The following is a 13,955-nucleotide window of genomic DNA, read 5'->3' on the forward strand; positions in this document are numbered from 1 at the left end:
GCCCTTGGGGTGGGGTAGACTCGTCATTGTAAAAGCTGAGAGGAAGACATCATGTTGACAGCTTTATGACGTTTAATTGTAGAAAAAAGACATTTTAGCATTTCCGCTGTTTTGTATTGCTGTGTATTTCCCTCAGCTTAGCTCCCATATTCCTCCTCCGAGAGGAAAATTCTTAGATAAGATATAACAAGTATTGGTCACTATGAGAAAACACAATCATGCTATTTACTGCGCCCTCCTGCTCTCTCTCTCTGTCTATCCTTCCCACTCTGCCAGCGCCTGCACAGCGTGTTTTTTTTTTTTCTTTTTTTTTTGGGGGGGGGGGTGGCTTGTAATAACTTGTCCTTTTTTAAAAAATTAAATTTAAGCATTTATTTAGTCAGTTTAGCTTCCCCAAATCTGACGCCCGGGGCACGAGCCCCGTCTGCCCCCTCTAGTTACGTCCCTGAGTATGTACTGGTGGTAGGACCGCAATGTCGACCGATATTCAATCAGGGTTGCGAACAAAGAACAGCAATGTGTCCGTTTTTCAGCGGCAGAAGGTATTGGAGTCGGCAAGTGAAACCTATGTTCGGAGAACTTGCACTGTCAATGACTGGTGCGCAGGGCTGGCAAAAGCGTTTCCGCAAGTGACGGGAATCGTTGCAAGGGTTACCTGGGCAAATTCCCCTAGTCATCACAGACGCTTTGGTGGTTTGAAGTTGACAAGATCATCCTTACAAGCAGCAAAAAAACTGACACAGGCTGATCGCCTGTCGGAAAGACACGGCTGGCCGACTGCAAGCTCATCTCACGTGGTTACTCGCGCTTAAGGGAATCCATTCTTCAAGAGAGTTTCTAATCTTTCACCTCCCTGTATACCTTTGATGAATTTATTTGATCTACCTTAATAGTAATACTCCCATGCTCTCCAACCTCCAACAATAAAAACGAAATAAAGATTAGCAATATAATTATCACGACACCATGCATTTAAACAACTTTATTTGAATCATATTAGGTGTTCAACAATCGAAAAGCAAGCATTTCTCTTGGACTCGAAGGCCAGGAGCGGGACCTTCTGGTGAATGGGGGACGCCTCTTCAATGTGTGATGTGGTGGGCGGAACAGTCTCCGAACGTCTTTAAAATCTGTATTCCCCAAGTGCTCGATCTTCCTCGTCCTGCAGTTGGGACATGACTATAAAGACGGGCCTGTTGCGCGTGGAGAGGCCCAGGTTGGGACGGCTGGAATGGTAGAGGGCCAGTGGTTGGGGCATCTGAGGTATGGCGTTGGTAACAGTTCCAGTGTCAGAAGACATTGCGGGTCGGTCCTGGAAGAGATATAATTGATTCGATTATCAACCGAATTAATGCCTCTAAAATATTAATTTCCTAAATGATCGCACATAAAGAGGCTCTTTTTTTTATACCACCCTCTGTATACTCATTCGAACATATTGCTACAAATTTTGGAGCCAGAGGTGTTATTTTTTTTCTTTCATGTGCTTCATTTGTCATAATCTTGCTAAATTTTGCATTTATTCCTCTACTTACCATTCAAAATTATCTTCCTTAGCTTTTAAAGCGTTACCTGTAAGCAGTTTTACCTTTTCTGTAGGTCTTTTATTATTGAAGTCCATAAACTGCAATAAACTGAGGAATATCACCAAGTTGGCATCCTTTTTAGCAATTTCGGTAAGAAATCTCCAAATGTCGCCAAGCTTAGCCACCTTTAGAACCTAATAAATGCTGTAAATCCTTCCAGAAATACCCAGTGTTTCCCCATTCGAGAGTATTCTCATATATATATTAATATTTAATGATCGAGTAACGCACGTGTTTCAACTCATGCCATGGCATGATGATTTGATGATATATTTTGGTAATGTTTAACATGCAGGGAAAGGCTTTATTGTGACAAGGCTGAACTCGATCTGGTAACTTAACTGTTTTACTGGTAAGACGTTGTCATTTCAGGGAATGAAGAAACAAAGTAATGGTCAACAATGAACGCTACCTACTGGGAGTTTAGGGTTAATCCACTGGAGTTAGGTTATAATTTCAACTTCAGAATATCACCAAACAGGCAATGGCTTTGTTCAAATATTGAAGCAATTTTCATCTACCATGCCTTGACGGGAGATATTCTAGTTAATTGGATATTATTCTACCTTTAAGAGTTAATTATCAGTTGATAGCCAGCTGTAAGAGAGCTTGCTTTTTTTGCCCCACTCAATACTTAAGCGCTAGTGCCAGCGTCATTAATTGAGTGGGACCATGCTTTGTGTTAAAAACCTTCATGCTGTAGTTTTTCCATACTGTCGTGCTAAGTGCAAAAGTGGTGTCTGAAACTGACATTAAAATGAGAAATGCTTTTTAAAGTTGTACAACTCCATATACTTGATTTAGAAGAAAAGTTTTCAGAATTTTGTAGAAAATATTGCCCATTTGCCAATGACCGTAAAATTTTGCATTTAAGTAAAATATATTACAAAAAAACCTTCAATGACAATAACTTAATTTTGATAAATAGTGTAGATACGACTTTTGTGCTTAGCACCGTAGCATTAGTTATTTCCTCGTAGTTTGGAAGTAAATGAAATTCAAGTTGATGTAAGTGCAAAAAATGAAATATTTTAACTAGTGATGCAATTTTTCCAAAATACGTAAAAGTACGATTTAAAAAAAAAAACATTTAACTTTTTTTTACAATATTCAATTACATACCACTTCACATTACACTACTAATTTGTTAATAACTTAATAAAATAAACATGCCTGCTTAGTGTTCTCTTATTGAAAACACCCTACTTCTAATTTTTACTTCGCTATATGCATTTGTGTCCAACCCCATCCTGTCCTCAGAGGAAGTATTCTTGCATTCCCTTTTGGAAACGTCAGAAAAATTCCGCTCAGGCCTGACACTTTCTTCACTAGTTAAGTGTCAGGTCTTGCATTCCCCCTGGTGCTCTAACTTATACGCGATCAGAGGTGATTTTTGTTTAATTACGTCAACTCGAATTTCACAAAAATTTTCTCGAACCAAAAATGATAAATAACATTCTAGCTCGATTGAAATTCGCCTATGATTCGGAATATCACTTGATAATCAAACAGAACACTATTTTGAGCTCGTGTGTAGTTGAGAATCAATCCTGTTATGTTCTAGCTCTATTGAAATTTATTCTCTCACTCTCTCTGGTGTGTGGTACAGTGTTTACATCCACTGTCTTTCACTAAGATGATCCAGGCTCGATCTTGCGAATGAGGCATGGGAAGAATCTACCACTTCACCCGAGCTATACCGTAATTCTACTCCTGCGGTTTCATTTTAAAAGGTAGGGAGTTGCTGGAGCTAGGAACGTTCGCACCATGAAAACGAAGAAAGTTTTGCAGCTTCTGTAGGTCTTACGACGAAAAGCATCCATGGGCAAAAGGTGAAAGACTGAATACGCTCAACGGACGCATACTAGCTTTCACTAAGCAAAATAGAGTGGCCTAGCAAGGATTCGGCAATTTACCATCTCCAGGTTTGTTATTGATCACTTGGAAGGTCTTAGGTATAATTTGTATTGCAGGATATACTCCCCTTGCAATAAATGCAAAATCGAACCGATCCCGCCTGATCATGTTCTGGGCTTTGTTAAGGAAGCTTTCTTAAGGGACCGCTTCTCGTTATGAGCTTTCTGGGGAGTTTTGAGCTCATGGACTTGATCCCTCGGTTGTATAAGTAACAACAAGGGCAGGATGTCTGCTCCATGTCCCCCCTCCCTCCACCCCCACTTTCTTTCTCTCTGTTTGATGTGAACCAACTTTGCATGCTCTTAGGCTTTGCGGTTTTTCCAAGGGGCCATGGTGGCGTATTCAGCATGACACCGGGCTCGTAAATGGAGAAATCAATGCCAGATGGTCGAAGATCCTTCGTGTCTCCTAATGATGAATGGGGCACGTTAAATATGTCGTGGTCATAAAGTCTTCCACGTGAATCAATATCTCTGGGGTGCGGGCCTGGAGTTATTCGCCTTCTGGTTTGGTTCATTTCGAAATGTTGATAGATAGTGCTTCCATCTATTGTGTACTGTCTGAGCCAATTCGGACTTTCCCCTAAATGGTGTTTGTCGAAACGGATGCCGTCCCTCACTGCCTTAAATCGACTAGCAATTGCTACTCGTATTCGGTTTGCCGTGTCGTATTAACAACAGAAACAGATGCAACGGAACACAAAAAAAGCTTGGGAAACTGCGAAAAAGCACTCTCACCTTCTGCATCTGATACTCTTCGTCAGAGAGGATGGGTCCGCTTCGCAGCAGTATCTCGTCCAGGTTGATGGACCCCGCGTTTGCACAGTATGACACTAGAGTGGCCAGGGTGCACTGCTTCCTGCAGCACTCGTCTACAACCCCATTGCCTGTTTCGCCCCCTTCGTCGAGAGTGGTGCGGCGGGAAGGCGTCCGGAACACCTCAACGCCCGATTTCTTGTCTTCCAGTTTGGATGAACCTGCGAGAGAAGATCTGTGGTGAAGAGGAGGTTTCGACTACCATTTGTCGTGGTTACAGTCAGAGCCTGATTACCTAGAAGGCTCGGGAAGCTTGAGCTTCCCCTCAAAATTTTTGGAGGGCCTAAATATCATTGTAAAACTGTTTAATTATTGAAATTGAAGACACATTTGATAAAATGTAGCCGCAAGCGAGATTTTAAAATGTGGGATTTTATTCAACTCTGTCGCAATGTACTTTTTTGAAAGTTAATTTCCTGTGTGAATTATCAAATATGATTCAAAATGTTGCTACCCAAACTTGCTGAGAATTCAAGAACAACATATCGTCGCCTCAGAGCAACAGTAAGTTATCTAATCCCAGAAACTACACTAAGATATCTTACTGTTGCTCTGAGGCGACGATATGTAATAAACAAAATTTCTGTCGGCCGGTAACGTGGAATAAACTTAACTCTGAATTCTATTGGACCACTTAGCATTAGTCAGTGTTGTATCGATGTGCATAGATTGTTTACAAAAAAATCCCCAAACATAAAGTAGGGGCCCCAAAATGAGGACGAGCTTCCCCTAGTATCAGAAGTTAATCGGGCCCTGGTTACAGTGAGAGTGGTGTACGTTAGGCTCTCCAGATTTCTGAAATGTTCAACAGGGACACCGGAATACTACCCCTCCCCCCCACCGTCAGCATAGCGAGTATTCAAAGGGGTACACACCCCTGGTTAGTTCTTAGAATGTTTCAGAGGGTAGATCATTCTTAGTGCTATGAACAAATGTTTACTAATTATGAGCCTAAACCAGGGGTAATAAATAATACATGACGCAAGCAGATACATTTAAGCATTTTATTTACTACACATTAATGTTTTTAATTTACTTTAGTAAAAAGAGAAGCTTTCAATGAGGAATAAAAATTTGAAAAATATTTGTGTTCTTTGCATTGGGTAGGACTTTTTTACAAAGTTTTTTCTGTTTTTAATCATATTGTAAAAATTCTCACCAGGTAGTCCGATATTAATTTTACAGATCAATAATACAAATATAAACCTCACAGGCTAGACTGACGTTTTAATCGCTACTTTACAGGATATTAGAAAAAATATTCGTCTGGCGCATGCAAAGGTGGACGCGTGCTTCTTTAATACTGGTAAACATTTGCATGGCTCGATGTGGATTAGGATTCTACACGCAATGCAGTAATGAACAGAAAATCAGGGGATTGACAATTGCCTTCCCGTGTGGTCCTGGTGTTAACAACGCAAGCCACAACCGTAGAGAAGGTGTATAAAGCGGATTGAAGATTTTACACAATCATTAAAGGAAACAAAAAATCAACAAAATGTTAACAATCAAATTAATCCTTTAAACATCATTAAACATCAAACGTTTCATTATTAACCAGACGGTCTACCTGGTTGTTTTAAATTACGAAGATAATATTTCTATAGCAAAAAAGAAAAACCAAAAGAATCAATTGAAATTTTCATTTAAAGGGAATGTTCATGGAAATATTAATGCATTTTTCAAAGTTAAAAAAATTGTGAATGGAGATATTTCCGAGATTATAAAAGGGCAATGTGTAACGTGTTTACATAATGATAAAGTCTTCTTACAATGTCAATGGAAGACAAAAAACGATAGGATCGAGTTTATATCGAATTTACAGATAATTCCTGTAATCTGTAAAAATGATTATCGGTAGAGTCCTTGGTAGATGTGAAATGTGATTGAGATAATAATTTCGAAGGCCTGTCACCAAGAACCTGTGTCACTAAGACAAAAGCATTATGAAAAATGTTCTCGGTTTTAAGCCTCGGAAAGCTCTCCGAGGGAATGAAACATGAAAACAATAGTGTAGAACAGAGGTTGACATCTTAAGGGGATCAAATGGACTAAAATACGTATGGACAAAACAAAAAGCAATATATTACGTCATAACTTTTCAAACAGAATTTCCAGGTGCACTATAGTGCTCCACGGAACGTCAAATAAACAGAGGTTCCGAAAATATCAAAAGTTGTTTTATGTCCTGCAATGACTATAAAAAATTAAAATGGTCTGTTCAATTAATATTCCACCTAAAACATTTCTGCACTAAATCAAATTTTAAACCACCATTTAAACGAAAGACAAACGTTGATTTTAATTAATGTCTGCCTTTCGTTTTTGAAAATGTTGCAAATTTGACAAGGTGTTCCATTACAAAAAATAGTTTAAAACTTAAAAAAACACGCTTTTGTAGCAAAATGGACTAAAAAGTAAAAATTAATCTTTGGATGATAAGCATAGTAAATGACCAAACACTTAATTTTAATAAAAAAAAACCGAATGGTGCTGTCTATTTTCATTTATGCATAGACAACAAATGAAAGAAATTCAAGACAACTGATAAAAAGACCCCCACGCTTTTTTACACTTACATTAAAATTAAGTGTTTGGTCAATTACTTTATATACTTATCATCCAAAGATTATTTTTTACTTTTTAGTTTACTTTGCTACAAAAGCGCGGTTTTTTTTTTTTTTTTTTTTTTTTTAACTATTTTTTTTTCTGTTTAGTTTAACTTGTTTTACGCAAGAATATTCATTTCAACATAATGAAGTCGTTTCCAAAATTGTAAAAGTATTTTTTCTGAAAGAACATGCTTTGAAACATACAATCTAACTAATTTTTAATAATTTGTTTAAGTTTAATATTTTAAAAAAATTACTTAAATCGGTGCGCTTTCATTGTTAACATTTCTTGCCGTCTTGCCGATGACATCCTAAATGATGAAAGGCCATTTTGTGTTGCCATTCACAGAGCAAAATATTTAAAAGCGCATCTTTACTCACGTGTATTGGCAACAATAACGTTGATAGCAAGCATAGAGCGCAATTTTAATTCGCTTCTTGATTATCATAACGTGGAAATGTAGTATAAAGATGTGCCAAAGCGCATCATTTGGAACATCAATCAAGACAACACCTTGTTTGAAAAATCGGACAGTTTAAAAAATTAATTAAAAAATAACGGTTGGGAAAATAAAATTATTTTCTGGGTCCATGGTTTTTTTTTTTTTTTTTCTTATTCTATCAATTTCCGTGACTAAAAGTATTACTTTTGACTGAAGGAAACAACCCCAATTAAAATCTTTTAGATTTATGAAATTTACCCCAAAAAAATGCTACTGAGGTTTCGGGCAGTATTCAAAACGCGGTTTCTCGAACTCCAAAAAGAGTAATTATACTCCTTGAGGTGTAATAGATGAGCTACATTCAACTAACCGATAAATTGCCCATTGAGTATTTGTCTACACAGCTTGACAATTGCTAAGGAACAAGTGATTTATGCAAATCAGTACCTCAACCACCTGGCCAATGGAAATAAATTCAAGTTCAGATGGCGTGGTAGACCAAGACTCGTATCTGTATAAAAGACTGCGCATACACGCTCAAGTTTCGTACGAAAATTCACACTGTTTGGTTTTTAACAAAAAGAGTGCTGGATGTTAAAAAAGGTTTTTCTCCGAAATTCCGTTTGGTTCTTGACATACTTAAGAGTAAAATGTCAGCAAGACGTCAATTGAGTATCTACGATCGTGGACGAGCGGTTGGACGACTGGAAGCAGGTCAAAGTGTCACCACTGTGGCTGCTGCAATGGGTGTATCAAAAAGTGCCATCTCCCGATTAAAGAAGGCTACTGAAGGTGGAAATGTTTTGCAAAAGCATGCCGGGTGTCGTGGTAGGAGCACCACACCTTCAGAGGATAGCTATGTAGCCCACGTGGCAAAAAGGAACAGAAATTTCACTCCTTGACAGATAGCTGTAAATCTAACAACCGCTACCGGTACGCATGCTTCTGCAAGAACCATCCCACGGCGATTAAATAATGTTGGTTTGTATGCACGGAAGCCCGTACCTTGCATCCAAGTTCAACCACGCCGTCGTCGAGAGAGATTACGCTGGTGTAAGGAACATGTTGGTGGGATTGTCAAAATTGGTCTAGAGTGATGTTCTCTGACGAATCTCGTTTCAGTGTGACAAGTGATTCTGGTCACCAACTACTGTGGAGAGAGCGCGGAACACGTTATGTACAAAAATTTGTTTGTGAACGTGATTGGTACGGCCCAGGCGTCATTGTGTGGGCAGGCATCATGCACGATGGCAGAACACCGCTTCATATTTTTGAATAAGAAAGTGATACGTCACAAATGTATTGCGGAGATGTTATGCTGGACCATGTTCGTCTTTTTACGGGGGTTGTATGTCCAGACTTTCTCTTTACGGACGACGATACACTGCCACACTGAAGCATTGAAGTGTCAGACACACTGCAAAGTGAAAACATTCTCCGTATGCAGCGGTCTGCTTACTTTCCCGACTTAAATCCAATTGAACTTGCCTGGGAGGCTCTTGGCAGACGTGTCGCGCGAAGAATCGTCCCTCCCAAAACAGTACAAGAACTCAAATCCGTATTGAGAGAGGAGTAAAACATCCCCCGAGCACTCCTCAATAATTAGTGGCGAGTGTGGAAAACAGATGTAAATTGTGAATTAGTGTCCCTGGTAATCTTACATCATAGTAAGGTACTCATGTCTCCACCATTCTGACCTAGATCACTTTTTTGTGGTTGTATGAAAATCATTTAAGTAGGATTTTTTTTTTTTTTTTTTTTAAGTTTTTACTTCATTGATGCAGTAATATCTGTATTATTTTGTATTTATAATAAAGGCACATCTCCCTACTAACTGTACATTTCGTTCTGTTTCTTTAATCATTATCTATTCGTAATTATTCCAAAAAACGTAATTGTTCCTCAGCAATTGTTAAGCAGTGTAATCCAGCTAATCCATCTCAGTCATAAACGCATGTGTGCGGAAATCATATATATATTACTTTGAAAATTTGAGATGCATTTTAATTCGATTTGTTCAAAAATGGCCTGATCAACAATGAATTGCCAAGCGCTGTCAACCGGAATCCCCTTTTTTGGCGGTGGCGTCCATGTCTTGCATACACACACTCCTACATACACATACGTCTACACACAAACAAGTCCTTACACACATACACACACGTAACCGCCCAGGAGGAGGGGCAGGCTTGGGAGGACATGAGCCGTTTCTAGAAACAATAACCTCCAATGAGTAGGGTCCTGTCGCAACTCGTGATTGCGAAAAACATAATTCAAATTCAAAGTGTCATAATTCAAATTAGATATATATACATCCTTATATATTATTTCTGTATCCAGTTTTTTGTTTCTACGCGAGATCTTCCTCAATTCTTGATCGATTTCTAGATTTACACCTTATTTTAAAGGTTATCAGACAGGCTACTGACGAAAAATAGACCCACAGTGTAAAAATTGTTTTTTTTTCTGTCATAAAAAACCTGTTTTAAAGAACCAGAATGAGGTTTTCGGTAAAATTTATAACATTAACTTGCACTATGACTGACAGAGCTGAATAGCTCGATCGGCAGAGCGTTCGATTGGTAACCAGGAAAATGAGTGTTCGGGCCCATGTCTGGACAATCTGCATAAAAATGTTAGAGAAATATCACGCATTACATGAACACTTAATAACAATGAATAACTAATAGAAGGGAATGGAATAGATGAGATGGAAACGCTCCTTACTGTTATGAACACTTGATGCAACATGGAGTTAAATTGATTCTTAATTGTAAGGCTTTTTTTTTTTTTATGGCTCCGGTAAGAAAACTAAAGCATAATGTAAGCGAAAATATAAGTATCAAATTTGAGATTTCAGACTACAATGGAATTATTTTTTGTTCGGAAAAAATAATTTATCGTATATTGAAATATCGATTCTTGTAATGAGTTTTTCACTCTTTGTACAAATAAAAAAAAAACTACCTCAATTTGAAAGGAAAAAATACATTCTTTCTTTTTTTTGCAAAAAACAAATAGCTTATGACATTTTTACTACATTCGTAAAGCTACGCTTAAGAAAGAACTTAGTTCAAATTATTTTGTATTTTAACCGTGCTGTTAAATGATGAACACGTGCTGCCATCTAAGCCGTAACGGTTAGCAGCCTGCGATAACAAATTGTAAAAAAATTCGTAAATGAAAACACTTCTCATCAATATCTTATCTTATATATTATTTCTGTGGATTATTTTTCCTTTAGTATTGGAGATCTTTCTTATCTCTTGAAGAAATTCCCCCCTCATTAAAACTTATCAGGTCGGCTAATGACGATACTTATGACTTAGACTTATGACTTAGACTTTATCACTTAGACTTACCGTCTAAAAATCAAGTTTTTGGAAACGCCCCTTGCTGTTGAAAAACCTAAATGCAGCCTGTAGTTCTCATGCAATTTTTCTTGAAGCAAAGTTCTAAAACAATTTTCCATTTTTTTGCGTCGTTTTCGGCAAGATTTATATATATATATATATATATATATATATATATATATATATATATATATATATATATATATATATATATATATATATATATATATATATATATATATATATATAAAGCTTAAAAGCACTGGACTTAGTTGTTCGGTTAAATTGATAAGTTTTTTTCGGTAGAGCATTCGGACTATCAGAACTTCGGGCAAGCTATGGCTGTCCGACATAATAGCAATTTTACATTAATATTGCGCATTACATGTACTCATAACATACAACAGATAACACACGTAATAAAATAAATGCAGTGGGAATGCTACTTGGTGTTTCGACTCATTTATGCAGGCTACAGTTATCATTCCGATAAGGTGACTGTTAATCGAAGGGTGCTTTTTCTTTTTTTTTTAATGCTTTGACTCCGTCCAAACCACAAAGCATAATGTAAGCATAAAAAAGGTATTAGATTTACCTCAAGGTGTGTAGAAAAACATTTTCATTGTATGCTGAAATGTAGATTTTTCTAATAGCAGTGTTCGACCTTTTGTACAAATGAAAAAATTCTACGCCAAATTGAAACTACGAGTTTCAACCAGTAAACCTTTCATTATTTATTCGAATACGTTATAAAAATTAAAATTATTATCAACTTCATTAGTAAGAAATCATTTCCTACTCCTCTGGTTTCGGCTGAAAAAAAAATGTCTACGTTTGAAAAATTACACTTAAAAAACGGACTCAGTTCAACTAGTTTTGGTTTTGAATTTTTAGTGTTCGATTAAAAGAAAAACATGTGCGGGCATTTAAGCCATAACGGATAAAGCAGCCTGCTGTGGGAAATTGTTCAATATTCAAAAATAAAAACACTTTTTTCCAATCGAATGTATTATTTCTCTAGAATGTTTGTTTCAATCGCTACGTGAGATATTCTTCATTCTTTAATCAAATTCTATGTTTTACGAATAATTTTAAATCCTATCATACTGTCTAATGACAAAACATAGACGCATGATCTTAGTTTTTTTTCGGCAAAAAGCTTTTTTGCTGTTTTTTATTACGCATTCCTTCAATGACTAGCATTCGAAAAGGCAAGCACAATTGCTAGGTTTGATGGAGTGTCGTGTTGTTAATCAGAATGGCGCCAGTTCGAATCCGTGCCAATAAATATCTTTTTAATATTCCTTTTTTTTTTTCGTTAGATGCTCAAATGGACTTTTAATGATATTTATGTTGGCATTGAAAATACGTACAACCAAAAGGTGAGCGATGATCAAATTATTACAACGTTGTATGTAACGAGGTTTTGTTACTGATGTCTTCAAATTGCATGCATTCTCTTGTGCGCTTACTTTTTCCCGTTTACTTTTTTCGGTTCTTCTTCATAATGTTCTTTCTTTGAAATTTTTAACGAGAGAAATGCCTTATGAAACGATTCGAAGCACAGTGCGGAGTTCCGCACGGGTCAACTAGTATATATATATTATTCTTTTTTTTTTGTAAGTAATTTATCTTACTTTTAGTTTTGTTGTACGAATATTTAAATACTACATCATATTTCGATATTTGTTGATGTTTGTGAGAATTACAAACGCATTTCTTCGAATATCTCAAAAACTCACTTTGTGGATACAGCCCTCGACCTGCTCACGTCATAGTGTTGGAAGAAGCATTTTACATTCGCCCTATTTCGTTTCCTTTTTCGATAAGAGCCTTCAAATTCAGTTTGAATCTCATTCATATAGAGCATTCCGAAAGTGCGGGTCCCCCACCCCTCTTTATTTTCAACATAATGTCATTTACTGTAAATGCTTGTTATACACAGTTACCTTGCATTCTTAAGAGTACTCAACATCGGTAAAACACCATCCATGCCGTAACACAAGTGAATTCTTCGTCGTGTTCTCGCATATCTTTTGCAGAGTTTCGGGGCTTCGGAGATGCTTTGATGTTAAGCATCTGCGAGAACGTGGCGCAAAATTCATCTGTGTTACGACATGAAGTTTGGATCAGAAAACAGCACTCTTCACGCCCCATCCAACCGGTTGAACCACGTATAGTGGAAAAAACTTTGGCTTTGGAGTGTAGTGTGTTAATACATGGATAGTGTTTTGCCGATGTGTAGGACTCTGAAGACTTCAAAGTAACCGCGTATGACATTCATACATACCTTCTTAATGTTGAAAATAAAAGGTTGGACGACTCTGTACTTCTACTTTATACGAAAGTGGAATAAGTCTATGTTCAACACCATTTGCTGATAAGTAGTAGTCGTTAAACAAAGCATCAGTTGAGGTAGTGAGAAGCAAAGGGATGTAAGTGGGCATTTTCAAGTTTTGAGTAAAACGCGTTCAAAGATAACGTCCTAGGTAGACTTTCAATGATTTTTTTTTTTTTTTTTTTTTATAGAAATCATGCTGTACAGCAGCACCTACCAGAGCTACTAGTACTATCTCTTGTCTCAAGACAGGGGAGAGGTTCCGCTACTATTTGTACTGGTTATCTCCAAATTTTTGATTTTCCCACTTACATCCCTTTGCTTCTCACTGCCTCAATTATGTTTTGTGCAAAAGTGGTTACTAAACTACTCAAACTTACTCAAAATCTTGTTTTGCTTTTGCTCTCATCGACTTATGGGATCCCCCAACTCAACTTACCGTCCCTCCTCAACCGAGGAGCGTGGAATCCTCCATGCTTTTCACAGATGAAGTTGAGCAGATCGGCAAGTCGCTTTCCACAAATTCGAACGCCATCAGCTCTCTCGATGGGAAACACAGACACGGCAATCACGCCGAGAACGATCAGCACCAGTTGAGGAGGCAGCATCTTCGACAACCAAAAACCCCCCTTTCCAATCCCTTATATATATCTATCCGCAACAGCAATTAAAGAACTGATTTTTCTCGTTAGCCCGTAATTATATTTTGCTCACTAGACTGTAAGCAATCGAGTTGTCACCATCCGAGAGCCCTTGATGGTCAGTGAGTCGGATGGAATAAAATGGAGACGTGTGGCGAGAATACGGAAAAAGCATCATCTTAACTTTTTTTTTTTGCTATTCTGGTGAAGAAATTGGATGAAGTGAAAGTTACGTCATCGTTCAAACTTT

At 37.4% G+C, this 13,955-nt stretch overlaps 1 protein-coding gene across 1 annotated transcript; it reads right to left on the reverse strand.

Moving 5' to 3' along the window:
* Positions 1-973: 973 nt before the first annotated feature.
* On the reverse strand, positions 974-13,673 carry LOC129221368 (uncharacterized). The gene is made up of 3 exons (XM_054855838.1): positions 13,504-13,673; positions 4,241-4,479; positions 974-1,312 (listed from the first exon to the last, which is right to left on the reverse strand). Exons 1-3 carry the CDS (start codon positions 13,670-13,672, stop codon positions 1,124-1,126), a joined length of 597 nt encoding a protein of 198 aa, XP_054711813.1. The 5' UTR covers position 13,673; the 3' UTR covers positions 974-1,123.
* Between the last annotated feature and the right edge of the window lie 282 nt (positions 13,674-13,955).

This window comes from Uloborus diversus, chromosome 4, assembly GCF_026930045.1.
Source record: "Uloborus diversus isolate 005 chromosome 4, Udiv.v.3.1, whole genome shotgun sequence".
Lineage (NCBI taxonomy): Eukaryota > Metazoa > Arthropoda > Arachnida > Araneae > Uloboridae > Uloborus > Uloborus diversus.